A 23,974-nucleotide genomic window follows, 5' to 3' on the forward strand; every position below is an offset into this window, starting at 1 on the left:
CAGCAGTCCACTCCCTGTACCTTTTGCAGAATATCAGTCTGTCCCTGATGTTTTTCCTGGAGAGAAGTGGCTTTTTTTCTGCCCTTCTTGACACCAGGCCATCCTCCAAAAGTCTTCGCCTCACTGTGCGTGCAGATGCATTCACACCTGCCTGCTGCCATTCCTGAGCAAGCTCTGTACTGGTGGTGCCCCGATCCCGCAGCTGAATCAACTTTAGGAGACGGTTCTGGCGCTTGCTGGACTTTCTTGGGCGCCCTGAAGCCTTCTTCACAACAATTGAACCGCTCTCCTTGAAGTTCTTGATGATCCGATAAATGGTTGATTTAGGTGCAATCTTACTGGCAGCAATATCCTTGCCTGTGAAGCCCTTTTTGTGCAAAGCAATGATGATGGCACGTGTTTCCTTGCAGTTAACCATGATTGACAGAGGAAGAACAATGATTCCAAGCACCACCCTCCTTTTGAAGCTTCCAGTCTGTTATTCAAACTCAATCAGCATGACAGAGGGATCTCCAGCCTTGTCCTCGTCAGCACTCACACCTGTGTTAATGAGAGAATCACTGACATGACGTCAGCTGGTCCTTTTGTGGCAGGGCTGAAATGCAGTGGAAATGTTTTTGGGGGATTTAGTTCATTTGCATGGCAAAGAGGGACTTTGCAATTAATTGCAATTCATCTGATCACTCTTCATAACATTCTGGAGTATATGCAAATTGCCATCATACAAACTGAGGCAGCAGACTTTGTGAAAATTAATATTTGTGTCATTCTCAAAACTTTTGGCCACGACTGTATAATGTTGTTTTATCTGTAACCATATTTGCCAGTGACAATCTCTTTCCATTCATATATATTTTTGTTCAACAAAAAGTTAAGTAATAGACCCTGTTATTCCAGTTGATATTTCAAGGGTTGTAATGTTAGCGCAATGCGCTGTCTGTGTGTCGGTATATTGTCTATAAAAGTGGATCCTCGTCATTGTATTTTCCTTACTTTTTAGACCACATAGGCCTAATAAAATAATAAAATGTTGTGTCGTGGCTTTGCTGGCATGCATCTAAAAAAATTGGTTGAGTTGGCACATCAAGATTTACATGCTAAAATCGCCACTGACAAGGACAGACAAATCTTCACCTTCCTGCCATTAACCACATGATTCATCAAGCGTACATTGACCACTCCAGGAATTTCATTTAATATTTCAATGTCAACTTCTTCCAACACTCCAGAAATTACTAATTTAATAGGTGCCCTGCTCCGTAGCTCAAAGCACAACACATGATAATCTCCAAATTGAGAGAGATCCATGTAATTCCACTTGATACTTCTCGTGATCTTCATCGATTTTACTTTGCTTTCTCCACTACTTTGGATATTTTCATTGGATTCACCAAGTCGGGTGTACATAATCCCAGAAAACTTCTTTTTAATATGATTTTAGCTTATTTTCCCATTTCTTTGGACAAAAGTCTATTCAACATTTCCAATGCCATCCAATTCAAGCTCCTACATCCAGCATCTCCTATTAACTAGACCATCATCCCTTTTAGTAGAAAGTGTAAACATAACAACACAACATTAAATTCTTAAAGGGCAGGTTGTATGATATATTGCCACAAATCTAATGCAGATTGATGGTATTCCATCTTTATACAAAAGTTTCAGAAAAAAATTATACACTTCTATTTTTGCAATTTGAATTAGATTTATCAAAAACTCATATGCCAACAAGGGGAAACTTAGTCAGTTTCCCAAACGAATGAATCAGAGAGGTGGGCTGCCTTAATCGACATCCATGTCATCGGCGCCTGTTGTTGGCAGATTTTTTCACCTTACCGGCTCGGGGATTCAAACCAGCAACCTTTCGGTTACTGGCCCAATGCTCTTGGCCTAGCGGTTAGCGAACAAGCTAATTGGTGGTGAGTATACCGGTAGCTTGACCATAGATTGCTGTTTATGTATCTAGTTATGTATATTTTGATAATCATTATCACTAGTATTGCTAGCATAGCTGACGTTAGCTAGCTAGTACCAACTAATGTTAGCCTACCTCAATACAACTCGGTTTTGGCTTGACAACACAATAACATTAATAAAAGAAGGCAAATAATTAGCAGGAAAACAATTTGTCATGATTATGATGTTGCCAGATTGACTTCAGATGCAGTATAACTTTAGACAGCTAACTAAGATTGAGGAGAACACCATATTTTAGCAAGCTAACATTAGCATTGCTAGCTATTTTTGATGAACTTTACTAGTGTGATGGAACATTTTATGTTGGTGCTTTTCTATTTATACATTTCTGTGTTCTGTTTGTGCTTTTCTAATAACTGTTTTCTGTGTTCATGCAAGTGACTGATTGAAAGAACCCTCACTATCAGTATCTGCAATTTGGCAGTACACCCAGACCCTTGTTTTGAGAACAAAAGATCTCAGTTTCAAGGTCTCAGCTTAGAGAGAAGAAGCCTTGTGAGGTATTGGTCTGTCACATGCATGACCCAGTATTGGTTGGTCACATGAATGAAGCAAACGTTCATGATTAATTCATTTTGATTAAGCTAAATCATGCAAATATGACTTGTGTGCAGTATATAAGAGAACTAACGGGACTGCCCCGTGAGAGACTTCAGACCGGTACTTTATGTGTCACGGCTGTCGTAAGGAGGAGCGGACCAAAGTGCAGCGTGATTCTCGTTCCACATAATTCTTTATTAAACTGTGAAACTCTGCAATACATACAAAATAAACCTGAATAAACAAAACAACAAACCGTGACGCAGAGGTGAAAACATACACTACTCAAAATAAATCTCCCACAAACCCAGGTGGGACAAACACCAACTTAAATATGACCTCCAATTAGAGACAACGATGACCAGCTGCCTCTAATTGGAGATCATCTCAAACAAAGCCCAACATAGAAATACAAAACTAGAACAACCCAACATAGAAATACAAAACTAAACTAGAAAACTCCCCTGTCACACCCTGACCTACTCTACCATAGAAAATAACAGCTTTCTATGGTCAGGATGTGACAGTACCCCCCCTCTCCCCCAAAGGTGCAGACTCCGAATGCAACTAAACAAAAAAAACAATATATAAGGGAGGGTAGGGAGGTTGACAAGTGTCTATGGCGGCTCTGGTGCAGTGCACAGAACCTTATCATCCAGCGGATCCTCCAGCAGAGGAGGCGGCTCTGGTTCGGGGCGTAACCCCCGCTCTGCCCGCTGATCCCTCCGCTTTTGTATCACCGGACCGTGGATCATCACCGGAGGTTCTGGGCTGGAGGTTCCGGGCTGCAGGCCGCCGCTGGAGGTTCCGGGCTGCAGGCCACCGCTGGAGGTTCCGGGCTGCAGGCCGCCACTGGAGGTTCCGGGCTGCAGGCGGCCGCTGGAGGTTCCGGGCTGCAGGCCGCGGCTGGAGACTCTGGGCTGCAGGCTGTCACTGGAGGTTCCGGGCTGCAGGCCATCGCTGTAGGTTCCGGGCTGCAGGCCATCGCTGTAGGTTCCGGGCTGCAGGCCATCTCAGGAGGTTCCGGGCTGCAGGCCGCCACTGGAGGTTCCGGGCTGCAGGCGGCCGCTGGAGGTTCCGGGCTGCAGGCCGCGGCTGGAGACTCCGGGCTGCAGGCTGTCACTGGAGGTTCCGGGCTGCAGGCCATCGCTGTAGGTTCCGGGCTGCAGGCCATCGCTGTAGGTTCCGGGCTGCAGGCCATCTCAGGAGGTTCCGGGCTGCAGGCCGTCTCAGGAGGTTCCGGACTGTCAAACGTCGCCGGAAGCTCCGGACTGGGAACTGCCACCAGAAGCTCCGGACTGGGAACTGCCGCCGAAAGCTCTGGACTGGGAACTGCCGCCGGAAGCTCTGGACTGGGAAGGCGTACTGGAGGCCTGATGCGTGGGGCTGGCACAGGTGGCGCCAGACTGGTAACACGCACCTCAGGGCGAGTGCGAGGAGTAGGAACAGGACACCCCGGACTGGGCAGGCGCACTGGAAGCCTGATGCGTGGGGCTGGCACAGGTGGCACCAGACTGGTAACACGCACCTCAGGGCAAGTGCGAGGAGCAGGCACAGGGCGTACAAGGCTGAATAGATTCACTGGAGACCGGGTACGTGGGGCAGGCACAGGATATACTGGGCCATGGAGGCGCACTGGAGATCTCGAGCGTAGAGCTGGCACAACCCGTTCTGGTTGGATGCTCAACCTAGCTCGACAAATGCGGAGCGCGGGCACAGATCGTACCGGCCTGTGAATGCGCACTGGCGACACAGTGCGCATCACCGCATAACACGGTGCTTGCGTCGTCACTCGCTCCCCACGGTAAGCACGGGGAGTTGGCTCAGGTCTCCAACCTGACTCTGACCCTCCCCGTTTGCTGGGGCTGCCTCTCGCACTTGCATCGTTGCTGTGACTGTTCCTCGTAACGTTTCCGTTCCTCCCTCGCTGTCTCCACCTGCTTCCATGGCAGGGTCTTATCCCCTGCCATTACCTCCTCCTATGTCCAGGACGTCCTCCACTCTCTACTTTCCCTGGCCCAGGATCCCTGCTCCTCCTGGACACGCTGCTTGGTTCTTTTGTGGTGGGAGATTCTGTCACGGCTGTCATAAGGAGGAGCGAACCAAAGTGCAGCGTAATTCTCGTTCCACATAATTCTTTATTAAACTGTGAAACTCTGCAATACATACAAAATAAACCTGAATAAACAAAACAACAAACCGTGACGCAGAGGTGAAAACATACACTACTCAAAATAAAAAACTAGAACAACCCAACATAGAAAAAACTAAACTAGAAAACCCCCCTGTCACGCCCTGACCTACTCTACCATAGAAAATAACAGCTTACTATGGTCAGGACGTGACATTATGCATCTAAGTTTGACTGTGACCTCTCCAGCTTGCTGACAATAAAGAGTGATTCATTCAATATTGACTTTGAGTATCCTGTGTAAGAATTTCCACAACAATTTGTCGTCATGAACTAGATCAGTGATTCCACCTGTGGAGCATCCCAGGGAAGGTCTGCAAGGGAGACACCGGTGCCGCATTCCCTAGTAGGAAAGCATAAGGGAATTTCCCGTCTGACCAAAGACGACGTGGACCAGCCCAGACCAGACTTTTACTGAGAGCTGCCCGGGGGAAGATACCAGATCTGCGAACTTCTGAGGGACAATTATTCTGTCAATTAATAAATTATGAAAAATAAAATTCAGGTGAGTAACGCATTAAAAGGTACCCATAGTCTTATAGAGAGAAGGATATTCACTAGTTTTATGAGAGGACGTAACGGTACCATGGAAAGCCCCGCTGACAGCTGTCTGTATATAAGGGCACAGGGCGAGACCCAGATGCAGACAAAGGAGGCAGATGGTTAGAGTCTCTGATATTTATTAGTATCCAAGGGGCAGGCAATAGAATGGTCGTGGACAGGCAAGAAGATCATAACAAGGTCAGAGTCCAGGAGGTACAGAGTGGCAGGCAGGCTCGAGGTCAGGCAGTATGGTCAGGCAGGCGGATTCAGAGTCAGGGCAGGCAAGGGTCAAAACCCAGGAGGACTAGTAAAAGAGAGATAAGAAAAAGCAGGAGCACGGGAAAAACACGCTGGTTGACTTGACAAGACGAACTGGCACAAAGAGACAGGAAACACAGAGATAAATCACCGGGGAAAATAAGCAACACCTGGAGGGGGTGGAGACAATCACAAGGACAGGTGAAACAGATCAGGGCGTGACACTGTAGGCATTTATAAGAAACGTCTATGTGGTCTGCAGCCACTACAAATAACACAAGGTATTTTTGAATACGTGGTGTTATTAAATATGTACAGGAGATACATATGGTGCATAGAAAGTAACAGCAAGAGAATCGTTGAAGATGTACATGGGTAATAAGGGAGATTATCGAGTGTGTTTGGGAATAGTACTAAGTGAATGTGGATGTGAAAGTTGTGTGATTGTGAGATATGACATATTAAGCTGATTGAAATATGGCTGATTGACATTTTTGGATGGATTGAAATTATTGATTGAAATTATTACTATTAAGATTGGAATTTGGATAATAAGATTCAAATTTGTATATTTTTGGAGCAAAACTCATAACTATGATTACATTTCCATTATTAGCAGTATCTAGGCTGTCCAGTTTGAAGAGCTAAGACAGAATGGCTATATAAGGAATGGAACATATATGACCAGGGCCTGCTACCTTTATAACCTATACAGCTGTCAGATGTGGGCGTTAACAAGCAAGAACTGAGATAGAAAGATAATAATGGAGAAAGGTCAAGGAAAGCTATTTTCATATAGAGGGAGGGGACTCTATACGTTATGCAAAGACAGAATCCTATAAAGGCAGGACTCTGTAATATGAGAATTTAGTCTTTTCATGGAGGGGTTCGGCTCTGTTACGTTTGTAATTGAGTCCTTCCATGGAAGGGCTTGGCTTTCCTACTTTGTATTAAAGTCTATATTGAATTCACAGGTTCTAGTAAAAGTGTTATATTTCTGAGTCAATATTCCACCACAATATTAAGCTGATTGAAATTTGCATAATAAGATTGATTGAAATGTGTATATTAAGCTGATAGGAATTTGGATAACAAGATTGAAATATGCATAATAATCTGATTGAAAATTGCATAATAAGAGATTGAAATTTAGCTAAAAATGTATGAGTGAATGAGTTAGAGGATAACGTCTCAGAAATCTCATACGTAACATGTCTCAGAGGATTACATGTCTCGATTAGTAACGAGGATAACATGATAACATGTCTCATTGGAGATAACATGATTACACGTCTCATTAGTAATGAGGGTAACATGACCTTAGATTACATGGGGATTACATGACTCATCAGTAGAGTTTGATGGTATAACGTTGTTATTGCAGACTTGTTACATGCTGCTGTGCGTTTAATTGCTAACCTTACTTTGCTACCTGACAACTTTACGTTTTTTTACTTTTTTATTACCGTTCAGTTTTTCCCTCACTCAATTTTTTTTTTTTTTCATTCAACTTTTTCACTCGCTTTATCTGGACGTGGTTCGTCAGGACCTCCACCAGCCGAAGCTAAGTAGTAACAATAACATGATGCCTTCTAATTGCAGCCGCTGTACTCATAATATACAGGAGAACGATCGCCTCACGGCGAGGATAGCTGTGCTGCAAGCCCAGCTTCAGACGCAATTGTTAGGCAAGGGTAATTTCAGTGTAGGAAAGGAAGAAACAGCGTCTGTGCCACCAGTAAGTACAGATAGTAGTATAAATCCCCTCGCACAGTCCCCGTAGCCGGACAACTTTCTCATGGCTTCTGGAGGGAAACGCTGTAGGAATGCTCAACCGGTGTCACTCATTCAGCCGACAGAAACTTTCAACCAGTACTCCCCATTAAGCAGCAAGTCAGAGGCCGAACCTTCTCTGGTCTCTTCTCCTCCCGTTACAGGGTCTGAGACGCCGAAGCCTCACACCATTAGCTCTGACAAATTGAAAACCCTAGTCATTGGCAACTCCATTACCCATAGTATTAGACTTAAAACGAATCATCCAGCGATCATACACTGTTTACTAGGGGGCAGGGCTACCGATGTTAAGGCTAATCTGAAGATGGTGCTGTCGAGTGTAGAGAGTATAGGGATATTGTTATCCACGTCGGCACCAACGCTGTTAGGATGAAACAGTCAGAGGTCACCAAGCGCAACATAGCTTCAGCGTGTAAATCAGCTAGAAAGATGTGTCGGCACCGAGTAATTGTCTCTGGCCCCCTCCCAGTTAGGGGGAGTGATGAGCTCTACAGCAGAGTCTCACAACTCAATCGCTGGTTGAAAACTGTTTTCTGCCCCTCCCAAAAGATAGAATTTGTAGATAATTGGCCCTCTTTCTGGGACTCACCAACAAACAGGACCAAGCCTGGCCTGTTGAGGAGTGACGGACTCCATCCTAGCTGGAGGGGTGCTCTCATCTTATCTACGAACATAGACAGGGCTCTAACTCCCCTAGCTCCACAATGAAATAGGGTGCAGGCCAGGCAGCAGGCTGTTTGCCAGCCTGCCAGCTTAGTGGAGTCTGCCACTAGCACAATCAGTGTAGTCAGGTCAGCTATCCCCATTGAGACCGTGTCTGTGCCTCGACCTAGGTTGGGCAAAACTAAACAGGGCGGTGTTCGCCTTAGTAATCTCACTGGAATAAAGACCTCCTCCATTCCTGCCATTATTGAAAGAGATTGTGATACCTTACATCTCAAAATAGTGCTACTTAATGTTAGATCCCTCACTTCCAAGGCAGTTATAGTCAATGAACTAATCACTGATCATAATCTTGATGTGATTGACCTGACTGAAACATGGCTTAAGCCTGATGAATTTACTGTGTTAAATGAGGCCTCACCTCCTGGTTACATTAGTGACCATATCCCCCGCGCATCCCGCAAAAGCGGAGGTGTTGCTAACATTTACGATAGCAAATTTCAATTTACAAAAACCCCCGCAGTTTTCGTCTTTTGAGCTTCTAGTCATGAAATCTATGCAGCCTACTCAATCACTTTTTATAGCTACTGTTTACAGGCCTCCTGGGCCATATACAGCATTCCTCACTGAGTTCCCTGAATTCCTATCGGACCTTGTAGTCATGGCAGATAATATTCACATTTTTGGTGACTTTAATATTCACATGGAAAAGACCACAGACCCACTCCAAAAGGCTTTCGGAGCCATCATCGACTGATTGGGTTTTGTCCAACATGCCTCCGGACCTACTCACTGCCACAGTAATACTCTGGACCTAGTTTTGTCCCATGGAATAAATGTTGTGGGTCTTAATGTTTTTCCTCATAATCCTGGACTATCAGACCACCATTTTATTACATTTGCAATCGCAACAAATTATCTGCTCAGACCCCAACCAAGGATCACCAAAAGTCGTGCTATAAATTCTCAGAAAACCCAAAGATTCCTTGATGCCCTTCCAGACTCCCTCTGCCTACCCACGGACGTCAGAGGACAAAAATCAGTTAACCACCTAACTGAGGAACTCAATTTAACCTTGTGCAATACCCTAGATGCAGTCGCACCACTAAAAACTAAAAACATTTGTCGTAAGAAACTAGCTCCCTGGTATACAGAAAATACCTGAGCTCTGAAGCAACCTTCCAGAAAATTGGAACGGAAATGGCGTCACACCAAACTGGAAGTCTTCCGACTAGCTTGGAAAGACAGTACCGTGCAGTATCGAAGAGCCCTCACTGCTGCTCGATCATCCTATTTTTCCAACTTAATTGAGGAAAATAAGAACAATCCAAAATGTATTTTTGATACTGTCGCAAAGCTAACTAAAAAGCAGCATTCCCCAAGAGAGGATGGCTTTCACTTCAGCAGTGATAAATTCATGAACTTTTTTGAGGAAAAAATCATGATCATTAGAAAGCAAATTACGGACTCCTCTTTAAATCTGCGTATTCCTCCAAAGCTCAGTTGTCCTGAGTCTGCATAACTCTGCCAGGTCCTAGGATCAAGGGAGACACTCAAGTGTTTTAGTACTATATCTCTTGACACAATGATGAAAATAATCATGGCCTCTAAAACTTCAAGCTGCTTACTGGACCCTATTCCAACTGCGTCTCTCACATGCCTACCCATGTGAGAGACGCAGACTCGGTCTCAACCTTTAAGTCTTTATTGAAGACTCATCTCTTCAGTAGGTCCTATGATTAAGTGTAGTCTGGCCCAGGAGTGTGAAGGTGAACGGAAACGTACTGGAGCAAAGAACCGCCCTTGCTGTCTCTGCCTGGCCGGTTCCCCTCTCTCCACTGGGATTCTCTGCCTCTAACCCTATTACAGGGGCTGAGTCACTGGCTTACTGGTGCTCTTCCATGCTGTCCCTGGGAGGGGTGCGTCACTTGAGTGGGTTGAGTCACTGACGTGGTCTTCCTGTCTGGGTTGGCGCCCCCCCTTGGGTTGTGCCGTGGCGGAGATCTTTGTGGGCTATACTCGGCCTTGTCTCAGGATGGTAAGTTGGTGGTTGAAGATATCCCTCTAGTGGTGTGGGGGCTGTGCTTTGGCAAAGTGGGTGGGGTTATATCCTGCTTGTTTGGCCCTGTCCGAGGGTATCATCGGATGGGGCCACAGTGTCTACTGACCCCTCCTGTCTCAGCCTCCAGTATTTATGCTGCAGTAGTTTATGTGTCGGGGGGCTAGGGTCAGTCTGTTATATCTGGAGTATTTCTCCTGTCTTATCCGGTGTCCTGTGTGAATTTAAGTATGCTCTCTCTAATTCTCTCTTTCTTTCTTTCTCTCTCTCGGAGGACCTAAGCCCTAGGACCAGGCCTCAGGACTACCTGGCATGATGACTCCTTGCTGTCCCCAGTCCACCTGGCCGTGCTGCTGCTCCAGTTTCAACTGTTCTGCCTGCGGCTATGGAACCCTGACCTGTTCACCAGACGTGCTACCTGTCCCAGACCTGCTGTTTTCAACTCTCTAGAGACAGCAGGAGCGGTAGAGATACTCTCAATGATCGGCTATGAAAAGCCAACTGACATTTACTCCTGAGGTGCTGACCTGTTGCACCCTCGACAACTACTGTGATTATTATTATTTGACCATGCTGGTTATTTATGAACATTTGAACATCTTGGCCGTGTTCTGTTATAATCTCCACCCAGCACAGCCAGAAGAGGACTGGCCACCCCTCATAGCCTGGTTCCTCTCTAGGTTTCTTCCTAGGTTTTGGCCTTTCTAGAGAGTTTTTCCTAGCCACCGTGCTTCTATGCCTGCATTGCTTGCTGTTTGGGGTTTTAGGCTGGGTTTCTGTTTCTGTACAGCACTTTGAGATATCAACTGATGTAAGAAGGGCTATATAAATACATTTGATTTGATTTGATTTGATATGTGGAGATATGAAAGGAGAAATTACTATTCCTGAATATGCTTTTAAATAGAACACTAGAGTGAATCTTCAAACCCCAGTATGAATAGAACACTGGTGTAGAGGAGGAATTGATGATGTAACACAAATGTATAATGGGCTACTAGAGATAAAGTAACATAATATTGAGTATAATGTGTTACTAGAGATGTGAGGAAGTAACAATAGCATTGATAGCTATTTTTGACTAACTTTGCTAGTAACAGTCATGGCAACATTGCCATCTCTCTAAAGTAAATTGTTTCCTACAAATTATTGGCCTACTTTAGCATTGTCATCGTATTTCCATGCCACTAAATTTGTGTAATTTAGACGAAACAGTCACATTAGCCTCCAAGGTGCCACCCATGTCTAGGGCACAAATAAATATTGGATGCAGCTATGGTGGTACAAGCTAACTCATGTCTGACTACAACAGTGTACTAACTAGCAGCAACACACTCAAACCAACCCAGGGCCATATCAAAACACGTCACCGTTAGTTGCATAGTGTAACTACGTCACTGAATCTAATAAAATCTGGAGGCAGTCAGTCTGTAAAGCATAGAATTAGTTTACAAATGAGATTATGTTATTTCTCGAGTTACATTATGTTTATAATTGAGGGATGATGACAATCATTGATCCTGTTTTTCTGTTAATCAAACTGCACAGTTGGGTGCCAGACTGATGCTCTGGTCATGAACGGATGCTGGGACCTACCAGAAGGAGCAAAAGTGGGTATCATAACATGTCCAGCAATGTGATTGTAATGGTTTAGCAACCTCCCAAAATAATTTAATTCACTGTTCACTTGCTATTTTCACAGCTTGTGACTCCCTTGTGACACCTCTAGTCAAGCTCGATTCTAATGAAAACAACATGAGGTCTCTGATAGTGGCCGTAGTTACTGCCCTGATGACACAGATGGCTTCATCAACAACAACAGGCACATTGTGTTATGTGAAAAGTTTTATAAAAAAAAATACCCGGCTTGATAAAATAGAAGGCTAATTCCCCAGCCAACCAGATACAGCTAGTAGATGTATTTTGGTTGTGAAGTGCGTTAGCAAAAGGCTTGGTCTTTTCTATAGAACAAAATACAATTTACCACTTGGCTGTCTATTATATCACCCTGTCACAGGCCCTCCCAGTCAACACCACCTCATAAGATTGCCGCTGCAGTTGTTCAAGAGATGTCCAGTTTTCAGCCGAACATGCAGCATAGAGAAGACCAGGAAGGGGGCCGTCATCAGATTCGTGCAGACATGCCCTCGCTGTGAGCTTTCCTATGAATGGATCAGTCAGCCACATGTTGGCGAGTATCCGGCCAGCAACCTTCACCTGTCAGCGACAACAGCTTTCACAGGCTCATCATTGGTCCAAATACAGAAGGTAACCCACTTCATTACTTTGATACATTTGAAAACCCAATTGTGAAACATAACATATGTAAACTTACATTATTTGTTGCTTATTTTCTGCTTCTTAGATGCATTTAATGTCCATGGGCTCTGGCAAAGACCTCACCTCCAGCCTCACCTCGTCTGCTCACCGACAGTCGTCGATGGTAGCGTAGGTAATATCTGACGCACAAACATATACCACAGTGCCTTCGGAAAATATTCAGACCCCTTGACTTTTTCCACTCTTTGTTACGTTCTAGCCTTATTCTTAAATGGGTTAAATCAAAAATAATCCCCAGCAATCTACACACAATACCCCATAATCACAAAGCGAAAACAGGTTTTTAGAAATGTTTGCACATTTATTTAAAAAAAATGTAAAATACCTTATTTACATAAGTATCCATTTAATGTTGGCTTCCGCTTGGCTTTCCATACAAATCCTTCCATTAAAAAAGGAACCTGGTTTTTAGTCACTTTCTCATTGTAAAAACAATGATGGTGAGATTAATGCTACCGCTATTCATGGTTGATTTATCTGTGCCTGCGTCTGCCACAAAGGCTACAGAAACATTGCCATGCATCCAATGTATTTAGTCAGGCAATGTCCACATTATTCTCACATATTTCAGAATGTAATAATCATTTTTATATCAAGGCCTAACAAATGCATTATTCTTAAAATGATAATGGCCTACTTTTTCTTTTACACTTTTTTGGGGGAGAGGGGTTCTATAGTAGGTCCTATATGTACAATTATAGAAACTATACAATTGTATTATATTGTGTTCCTTCAAAATTACAATTGAGTGCTTGAAATAGTCCCTGAAAGTCCTTGAATTTGACTTGTCAATGTCTTTATGAACCCTGCTTAAAGGATGTATAGTCCTAAGCCTATGTTGTTGTATAGGTGGAGTTATGGGCCAATTTGCATATATTCCCTTTTATTCCTCTAGTTTAGTACACATGTGGAACTGCATAAAAATCTTTTCTATTTTTCTTTCAAACCATTTTGGAATTTTGATCCCAATGTCAATCATTGGCCCAATTATTTATAGAAAGACCCTTATAGATGTTCAATATCTACTATGATGATAAAGGTTTATCTTGATTTTGTGTAACAGTACGAGAAATTCTGATGTGCTGAACTGCTAATAAGTTATGTATTTCAAGGCTGCTAGTGGTTAGCTAGTAGGGGTAAGACAGGGGTGTAAAAGGGGCTATGCTAATAACCTCAACGTTTTTATATTTTTTACATTTTTGCTGTGCCAAAATATGATTTAATAAACAATAGGACTCTGTATGATGTGGGTCTTCAATCTTACAGACAGTGACTTCACTCCTGCTCAAGTCACATTTTCAGTATTTGCGCCCCTTCCCCTTAGGCCTGGACTGTGATCCGGCGCTTCCGAGTGAGTGTATGGCGTGTTGTTCTGGTTTGGTGTCTGCTCTGCTACTTACAGATCCACCCGGTTGCAGCGATAGAGAGAACCACTGACATCAACCAGGTAAGAACATTATGTCTTTCTGTAGATTTCTCCAAAATCCAGTGTGGTCGCCCGGCAGTGGGTTTCATCCTTGTCTCACCCACCTCCAGCTCTGGTAGGTCTCAAGCAGCCCGGTCGTAGAAGATGTCTCAACAGAAGGCGTTGCGCTGCTGTCCAAGTTTTCGGGGTGTGTTCCTCCACTGTAAGATGGCTTTCCAGGGGTCGTGTCCGTTATGCAAGGCCTTGCGTAACAGTTTTTTTACAACCTTGACAGCTGACTCTGCCTTGACATTTGCCAATGGGAGCTTTGGAAAGGAGGTCAAACTCCCATTCAGAGGTGAAACGCTTGAACTGTGCAATGAGTTGTCTGCCATTGTCCGTGATGACCTTGCCAGGCTGACCTTGCCTTGCGAACTGTGCCTTGCAGCGCTTTATGACTGTCTCTGCAGACAAGTCAGGGAGCAGTTCAATCTCCCAAAAGTCAGAGTAGTGATCAACGATGAGAAGATCGTACTTTTGTCTGTGACTGAATAACCATGCTGACGATCTGCAAGGGCCTTGTGGGTAATTCTTGCAACATCATGGTTTCATTTTTGTAACGGCCGTCGTAGTGAATGGACCAAGGCGCAGCGGGTTGAGTGCTCATTTTTTACTTTTATTGAACACTTGAACAAAAACAAGAAAATGAACGACAGCTAGACAGTTTTGCAGGCTAACACACAGCAATGCAAAAACAACTTCCCACAAAAGACAGGTGGAAAAAGGGCTACCTAAGTATGGCTCCCAATCAGCGGCAACGATGTACAGCTGTCCCTGATTGAGAGCCATACCAGGCCAACACAAAGAAATACACAACATAGATAGGAATATAGAAATAGAAAATATAGAACATACATAAAACCCCGAAACACACAAAACAAACACACCCCTGCCACGTCCTGACCTAACAACAATAACAAAATGACAGCTTTACTGGTCAGGATGTGACAATTTTGCTGTTCATGCGCCTGCTCATCGCATGTGGTACAGCTGCTGACAAAGTCTTTCATTTCTGCCTGCATGTTTGGCCAGTATAATGTTTTGCGTGCTTGGCGGGAGCATGCATCACCTCCAATGTGACTGGAGTGCCAGAAGCTTCACATCGTGGTCGTGTTCTGGTTCTTCGTCAGTGTCACCGCAGCCTACCATCAGGATGTCATCAACGATGGGTTCAATCCCCTTGAGCAAGACAGTAATTCGTGCTGCTTCCGTTGGTCAACCCTGGGCACCACGGAGACACCAAACGGGAGCTTGAGCCAACGTTTTTCGACCCCAGCATATTGGATGACTGTCATTCATATTCCATTCACCCTTCTCAATGTAACATCGATAGGTTTAGGCAATTACATGATAATCGAAGTTGCTCTATATGCATCATGAGGTTGCTACAACCTAGCCTACAAAGCCTACAGGTCGAGAGACAAATTGGAGTCTTGCAGACTCTTGCCTGCATCTAGCTTATCTGGGTGTGATCATTAGTCCACACAGTTGAAAAAAGGAACGAGAGTTTCTATTGGACAAATTGAGGTAGGTCCATCCCCATTTCGTTACATTTGCTTCTGTTTAAGAAATGTTTGCAACAGAATCGATTCCTTCTCGCGTCCTTCTCGCATCTACGTGCTCTCCTCCTCTCACCTTTTCCTTTTGCTTGTGGACTTCAGTGCACAACACAACAGCTGTCTGTGACCCTTTCTAAAAAAAACTATCCAAGCCAAACCTTCATACCATAACTGCTAAGCTCAACACAATCTACATTGTTGTCACCATATTAGGGAAGGATCGAACTTTAAAGGATGGCTACCTGGAGGAAAATGGGGGAAGGTCATGCTTGTTCAATTTCAATCAAGGGGAGTTTTTTTTTTTATCTAGAGGGTCATTCAGATTCAGATCAACATTATTATCCCACCAGAGGGAAATTCATTTGGTCATGTGCTTAAAAAGACGGCACATAAAACATAAAGACACAGAAACTACATAATAGAATTAATGTAATTCATAATTGATTGAATTTATATATTTCTCAGTGTTTTATGTAAGTTACTTATTAGGCTATATATCGATGTGCGCCCGATGCCACCCCTCATCTCTGATTCTCCTCTGGGCGCGCAATATCAAGTGTGCCTATTGGCTATTTACAGTAGTGTGGTCTCAATGAAAAGATCCATAGCTTGCAAAGAGTTGCAAAGAAAAAGCCATATCTCAAACTGGCCAATAAAAATAAAAGATTAAGATGGGCAAAAGAACACAGACACTGGACAGAGGAACTCTGCCTAGAAGGCCAGCATCCCAGAGTCGCCTCTTCACTGTTGACGTTGAGACTGGTGTTTTGCGAGTACTATTTAATGAAGCTGCCAGTTGAGGACTTGTGAGGCATCTGTTTCTCAAACTAGACACTCTAATGTACTTGTCCTCATGCTAAGTTGTGCACCAGGGCCTCCCACTCCTCTTTCTATTCTGGTTAGAGACAGTTTGCGCTGTTCTGTGAAGGGAGTAGTACACAGCGTTGTACGAGATCTTCAGTTTCTTGGCAATTTCTCGCATGGAATAGCCTTCATTTCTCAGAACAAGAATAGACTGAGTTTCAGAAGAAAGGACTTTGTTTCTGGCCATTCTGAGCCTGTAATCAAACCCACAAATGCTAATACTCCAGATACTCAACTAGTCTAAAGAAGGCCAGTTGTATTGCTTATTTAATCAGAACAACAGTTTTCAGCTGTGCTAACATAATTGCAAAAGGGTTTTCTAATGATCAATTAGCCTTTTAAAATGATAAACTTGGATTAGCTAACACAACGTGCCATTTGAACACAGGAATGATGGTTGCTGATAATGGGCCTCTGTACGCCTGTGTAGATATTCAATACAAATAAGGCGTTTCCAGCTACGATAGTCATTTACAACATTAACAATGTCTACACTGTATTACTGATCAATTTGATGTTATTTTAATGTACAAAAAATTTGCTTTTCTTTCAAAAACAAGGACATTTCTAAGTGACCCCAAACTTTTGAACGGTAGTATACATGGGTGGTCTGTCTGAAGAATAAATCAAAAGAATACATTATAATACATGTTGACATTTAATGTTCCTCTGCACAAAGTTCCAAAACACAGCATGTTAAATAATGTTTAAAATATCACAACAGGTTACAATTGACACACGTTGTTGGAATCTGAGCATAATTCCAAACCTTCACAAAGCCAGCTTTTGAATACACAGTAGTAATGTGTCACTCTTTAAGAAATGATGCTCATATACGCTACACACACACTCGCGTTGAACACTGTAAGACTCTTCTTCATGATGTAGCTTAAGTCTTTCTTAATCTCTCTGAATGTCTCTCCTTTGGTCTTTTCAATGTATCTTTAGCATTAGCTTAAGCCTGCGCTTCAACTAACACTGCAACTTCTCTTTCCTCTCTCTCTTTCTCTTTCTCTCCCTCCACCGCTGAGCTCGCCTCGCTTTCTTTCTCTTTCCCATCTTTTCCTTTGTTCTCCCCTCCCACGCTCTCCTCCTCTTTCTTCTCTGTAGTGGTTTCTACCTCTCCGTCGGTCATCTTTTCACTCTTCTTTTCCTCTGCTGTGTCCTTCTTCTCCTTGTCCTTCTTCTCCATCTCTATTTTGGAGAGGTGATGACAGAGGGCCTGGACGTAGGTGAACACACACATAGGATCTGGTCTGTTCCCCATCAGAAGCATATCACCAACCTCCAACAGGGGGTAGCAGTCAGCCATGGTCCTGAGAGAGAGAGAGAGAGAGAGAGAGAGAGAGAGAGAGAGAGAGAGAGAGAGAGAGAGAGAGAGAGAGAGAGAGAGAGAGAGAGAGAGAGAGAGAGAGAGAGAGAGAGAGAGAGAGAGAGAGAGAGAGAGAGAGAGAGAGAGAGAGAGAGAGAGAGAGAGAGAGAGAGAGAGAGAGAGAATGATGACTTTACAACACACACACTCAGACACAAACACACACACACACAGCTTCGTACTCTGCTGTGTTGAAGGCCAGGGTGAAGTTCTTCTCTCTCTCAGATGCGTTCAGGGCTGAGAAGTCAAAAGCATCTGGGAAGAAGCGATGGATGAGTGCACAGAACGCCAGCCCATCACACCATGAAGATGAGAAGTTCTCTATGGAAACGCCCTGGGAAAGAGAGGGTGGCAAGCAGGGTTATGGTTCCCCAGATGTCACTTCTTATGTCTCTTGTGCATGACCATGACCATCCCCTCACCTCATAGTTGCGTGTTTTGTTGGCACACCATGAAAGCACTTTCTGTTTGATTGATGCCCCACTTGCCACAGCCATAGATGATCTCTGAAGTTTGAAGTTGCAGACAACGGGTGTCCTTAAAATAAGTCAAAAGACAAATACAACTCTCCCCATTAAAATGTTGTTATATTAATACAGATTCTATATTTAATTATACACATTGGAACACATAATACATGTCATAACTTACTCAGGTGCATTTTGCTGGAACTTTGCTATGATGTCATTTTTTCTGGACATCCGGGCAGAGCGGGCAGAGTTCCGGGGTCGGGCCACAGAGGGCGCTGCAGAGGATGGAGTAGAGGCGGTGGGATTCAAGCCACTCTTTCTTTTGGTCTTCCCTTGCTTCTCCACCTCCTTGCTTTTCTCTTTAACCTTTCCTCCTCCTGCCCCTTCCTTTTCTTTTACTGGTTTGCTCTTGTTCTCTGGTGCCTTCCCTCCCTCTGCCTCTCCCTTACCTGCCTCTCCCTTCCCTCCCTCTGCCTCTCCTTTCCCTGACACTCCCTTCCCTGCCTCTCCCTTCCCTGCCTTTATTTTTCTGTCTTTCCTCTTCTCTTCATCTCCTTTTCTCTTTTCTATTTTTCCCCCCTTCCCCTCTTTCCTGGCATTGTTTTCTCCCCCCTTCTCTTTGTCCTCTTTCAGCTCCTCTTTCTTTTTCTCAATCTCTCCATTCTTGACCACCTCTTGTCCCTTCCTATTCTTGTGCTCCTCCATCTCTATCTCCCCCTCTCCGTTCACCAATTTGGGGTCTTCTGTTTCTCCGGTGTCTGCACCATGACACGGCCCTTCCTCACCCTTACAAGTCTCTTCACCATTAACCTCATTGGTGTTGGTTACTGGCTGAGACTCCTCTATGTTTCCAATGCTAGCCCCTGTTGCCTGTTCTGGAGTTTTCGCCCTATTAGCTCCTGACTTGACCCCATGACCTCCCACTGTGTCCTCCGCCAGGTGCTCTCTCTTCGGGGGGTCACACTCCTGGACTGGAGCTTCTCTCTCTGTCTGAGAGACAAACCAGATAAGATTACAATTGGCGATTCTGAGCACTTGAGGTAGTTTTGGTTAGGGTTATTGGACGTAACTGTTGTCAGAGAACAGTTTTTAAATCAGTTGTTGAGGGGAGAGACTATGTAAAGTGACATTATGCATAGTTAAGTACCAAAATAGGAAATTAGTCTGCTTCACTCCAGGGAATCCCCATAGTTACTTTGGTGCCCACAACACATGCCCCCGGCAGTGCAGAGTTGTTTATGGCTGCAATATTACACACATGTTTATCATAATGTTTCATGACTTTAACAAGTTACAACTGAAACCTATTACATGTTTATGTTGTTTTTATGTTGTGCAAATATTCAACCTACTTTTAAGATGTATAACGTCGCAGATTATACAGTATGTTGGATTTATGTTAGGTAAGTGCACTTGAGGAACTGTCCCAGGTGTCACTCCTGGTCATGTTTCAGGGTAGTGACTCATCAGTGGAAATAGGATGGACACACATGTACGTGTGTGTGTGTGTGTGTGTGTGTGTTGAGAGCGAGAGAAAGGCAGCAACATTCCTGTGCCAGAATTTGGCACAGGAACAGGTGTTGCCCAGCCATGACCACCACCAACCCCTCCCACTATCTTCGCTCCAAATATGACATTGGACCACATCGTAAATACATCTAACTACTCAGCCACCTCATGGTGAAGCTACATGGCTCATGTTGTATGTGTTTTTGTTTCTTGAAAAAAGTGTGTATTTGTTTGTCTGTAGGTGGTCGAGGTTTGTCTCTGTATGCATATTGTCTTGGGGTTGTCTATATCTGTTTTTGGGTATGTTTCCTTCATCAACACACACACCTGATTATTGTTGTTGTCCTCCATCTGGTTGGCTCTTGCATCGTTCCCAGAATCCTCCTGGTGGAGTGATACATCGTCCATGGTTTGGTGGACTTCCTTTGTCTGTTTGTCCAACTTCTTCTGAAACATAAAGTCAAATCAGACTCTTCCTTTCCAAGGTTATTGAATTGCTCCTGATCATTCAATATCTATGTTCATTCAACGTCCGTTCCATCAATCAGTGTAGCCTCAAAGTTCTAGGCAGAAATCTCTCTTGCTCTCTCTTTTGCTCTCTTTCTCTTTACGTCTGTGTCTCTGTCTGTCTATATCTCTCTGTCAGTGCTCTCTGGTATGTGGTTAGTGAGTGCCCCCTGCACCCCTCCAGCCTTCACTAGGATTCCAAGTCACTTTATCTGACCTTTAGAACAACACAGGTTCCAGAAATAGAGCTAGTGACATCGGTACAGTCCAACAGCCAGGACAGCTGCATCTGCTCTGGAAACCATGGGTACACAGATACATACACACACAAACATGCATAAGTACACACATGTATACGTGTGTGCAAATACACATATACATAGACAGACAGACACACACACACACAAACACTCACACACACACACACATACACAGAGACACACTCATATTATACTCTCAAGTCAAGCCCTAGCAAACAGATTTGCATACTTGGGAATCTACTCAAATTAAATTGAATTCTTACCCTGATCCCAATGACCCTAATGGCCTATTTAATCTCAAAGTAAATGCAGTCATTCAGATATTAGAGTTAACAGAAATAGTAACAATCAATACAGTTCAAAGTTCCACACACATACATGGAGTCCAAGACATACAGAGACCAACACTTCCACATACACGTGCAGTGAATCTTTGATGTTGATAAAAGCTATTAAGTCAGTGTCTACTTCTGTCTGTTCTGTTTGTCTTAACACCTCTCTCTCTTTCTGTTTTTCTGGCTCTCAATACAGTGTTAATAAACTGCAGCGACCAGTGAATCAGTAGGTGTGAATATACTCTCTCTCTCTCTCTCTCTCTCTCTCTCTCTTCTTCATAGCAGAATGCTAATGTCCTGTAATGTCCAACCAGATTCGTACCGATATACAGTGGGGTTCATAATCAAATAGAAAATTATATTATTTTATACTAATACAATTGCTCAGAGAAAAATCTAAAAAAGATAAGGGTCAAAAGTATTACTTCAGCACTCTGTCCTTGCGAGGGTAACAACACACCCCAACAAATTATGAGATTGGAGAACACGTTGGGAGGGATCTTAGACCATTCCTCCATGCAGAATCTTTCCAGATCTTTGATATCCTTCGTCTGCGCTCATGGACTGCCCTCTTCAATTCAAACCACAGGTTTTCAATGGGGTTCAAGTCCGGAGACTAAGATGGCCATTGGAAAATGTTGATTTTATGGTTAACCATTTCTTTGTGGATTTTGATTAGTGATTGTGGTTATTGCCTTGCTCGAAGATCCACTTCCTGATGATTTTTTGTTTTGTTGTTTTTCATCAGAAATGATTGCTTATAGGTCGCAGTTGTAAATGAGAACTTGTTCTCAACTGGCCTACCTGGTTAAATAAAGGTGAAAAAAAAATATATATATAGGTACCTTCATGTATGTGTAAAATATTCCTTTTCTCAGATGTTTTAATTTATAGATTTTAGGTACATTTTAGTGAAGTAAAATAGTTTTCAGGCAAAATGATATATATTCATTGTTTGGCCTAAATGGAATGTTCGTTTCCTGTATATTTAATATGTGGTTGTCTCACCTAGCTATCATAAGATGTTTTTATTTATTTAACCTTTATTTAACTAGGCAAGTCAGTTAAGAACAAATTCTTATTTACAATGACGGCCTACCAGGGAACAGTGAGTTATCTGCCTTGTTCAGGGGCAGAAAGACAGATTTTTACCTTGTCAGCTCAGGGATTCGATCCAGCAACCTTTCGGTAACTGGCCCAATGCTCTAACCACTAGGCACTAACTGTAAGTTGCTCTGGATAAGAGCACCTGCTAAAGGACTAAAGTGTCAAACGTAAACGCAGTGTTGGAAAAAGTAGAGTAAAAGTAAAGATACCTTAATAGAAAATGACTCAAGTAAAAGTGAAAGTCACCCAGTAAAATACTATTTGAGTAAAAGTCTAAAAGTATCTGGTTTTAAATTTACTTAAGTACAGTGGAGGAAAAAGTTCTCAATTATACTTGAGTAAAAGTAGGAAGTAAAAGTAAATGCTATACATCAAATTCCTTATATCAAGCAAACCAGATGGCACAATTGTCTTGTTTTTTTAATTTACGGACAGCCAGGGGCACACTCCAACACTCAGGCATTATTTATAAACGCAGCATGTGTGTTTAGTAAGTCCGCCAGATCAGAGGCAGTAGGGATGACAATGTGTTATATTGACAGGTCTGTGAATTGTACCATATTGCTGTCCTGCCTGAGCCTTCGAAATGTAACTAGTACTTTTGGGTGTCAGGGAAAATGTATGGGAGTGTCACGTCCTGACCAGCAGATGGAGCTGTTGTAGTAGTTTTGGGGTCAGGACGTGGCAGTCTTGTGTGTGTGATTGTTCTGTGTTGGTCTTGTGACTCCTGATCAGGAACAGCTGGGGATCGTTGTTCCTGATTGGGAGTCATATATGTAGGAGTATGTTTGTCACTTGGTTTTGTGGGTAGTTGTTTTTGCACTGCGTTGGTGAGCCTGCAAAACATGTTTAGGGTCGTGGTTATCATTTATTGTTTTGTCAAGTGGATGCTTTACTCTTTTTTTGTTAATTAAAATATGAGTATCCACAACTCCGCTGCATTTTGGTCTTCCCTGCAACACAACGAAGGATTTTGTGACAGGGAGTACATATTTTCTTTAGGAATGTAGTGGAGTAAAAGTTGACAAAAATATATAAATTAAAGTAGGCTACAGATACCCGACAAAATGATTTACTTATTAAGTAATACTTTAAAATATTTATTCTTTGTGACTTTACACCACTGAGTAAATGTTTTAAATACAGATCTCATCAAGATTGGAATGCTGTGAACCAAGAGGTTGTGAGTTTAAATCCCAAGTGAGGACATGTTGACTACTAATTACTGTATAAATGAACATGCACAATGTAATCATGTCAACGTGTGTGAAATATGTACTTTGAAAACATTGTAGGTTAAAAGCACTGTGTGTGTGTGTGTGTAACTAGTTCCACAGCCTTTTTTGGCGGTAAATTGCCAAAATTGTAATTTGTAGTTGAATAAACATATGAGACAATTTGAGCAAACACATAATTTCAAGTTGACAGCCTTTTTGCCTCCATTTTCTCATGTTGGAGGTAAGTTGGCCAAACTAAAATTGTGAAATTCAGGTAACACTTTGTCCGAAAAGTTGAGTAAACAAATAAAAGCCTGTGGAAGCAGTTACTTAATTTTACAGTGTATTATCTCTGTCACTGTTGTGGAATCATCACACACTCTGGATCTGATTTGTGCAGATAGAAATGATCTACCGCTCTTAGACTTGCTTTAAATGAGAATGACAGATCTATAACACACATTTCTATGTGAATTTGGTCAGGTTGCCCAAAAGGTTACATATAGCAGCTTTAACTTAGCTAACGTTAGCTAGATAGCTAAAAGACATTAACCAGCTAAAAGTCCATAAGCTAGCAAGCTAAATATCCATAGTTATCTAACTAGTTAGCTAATGTTACGTCATGGGCTTAAAAAAGATTGCCAAAACAAAGGGGGATGAGCAAGCAACATGCAAATCCTGTTGCATTAATATGAACTTCATAATTAAAGTTATTCAAGTTTTATTGAGGTATGCTTCCACTCGCTAGTCAGTATTATCATCTAGTCTTATTCAGTGGCAATTTTAGCATGTAAATCATGGTGGGGCAAACAAGTTCTCATTTACAACTGCGACCTGGCAAAGATAATGCAAAGCAGTGTGACAAAAACAACAACACAGAGTTACACATGGGATAAACAAACGTGCAGTCAATAACACAATAGACAAATCTGTATACAGTGTGT

General features: G+C 43.0%; 1 protein-coding gene across 1 annotated transcript; it reads right to left on the reverse strand.

Annotated features, from left to right (window-relative positions):
- Nucleotides 1-16,892: 16,892 nt before the first annotated feature.
- Nucleotides 16,893-20,303, reverse strand: LOC106604657 (smoothelin-like protein 1). Its single transcript, XM_045718085.1, has 5 exons — nt 19,932-20,303; nt 18,277-19,085; nt 18,048-18,162; nt 17,808-17,959; nt 16,893-17,569 (listed from the first exon to the last, which is right to left on the reverse strand). The coding sequence occupies exons 1-5, from the start codon at nt 20,058-20,060 to the stop codon at nt 17,209-17,211; spliced, it is 1,566 nt and encodes a 521-aa protein (XP_045574041.1). The 5' UTR covers nt 20,061-20,303; the 3' UTR covers nt 16,893-17,208.
- Between the last annotated feature and the right edge of the window lie 3,671 nt (nt 20,304-23,974).

Source organism: Salmo salar, chromosome ssa05 (assembly GCF_905237065.1).
Source record: "Salmo salar chromosome ssa05, Ssal_v3.1, whole genome shotgun sequence".
In the NCBI taxonomy this organism is placed as follows: domain Eukaryota; kingdom Metazoa; phylum Chordata; class Actinopteri; order Salmoniformes; family Salmonidae; genus Salmo; species Salmo salar.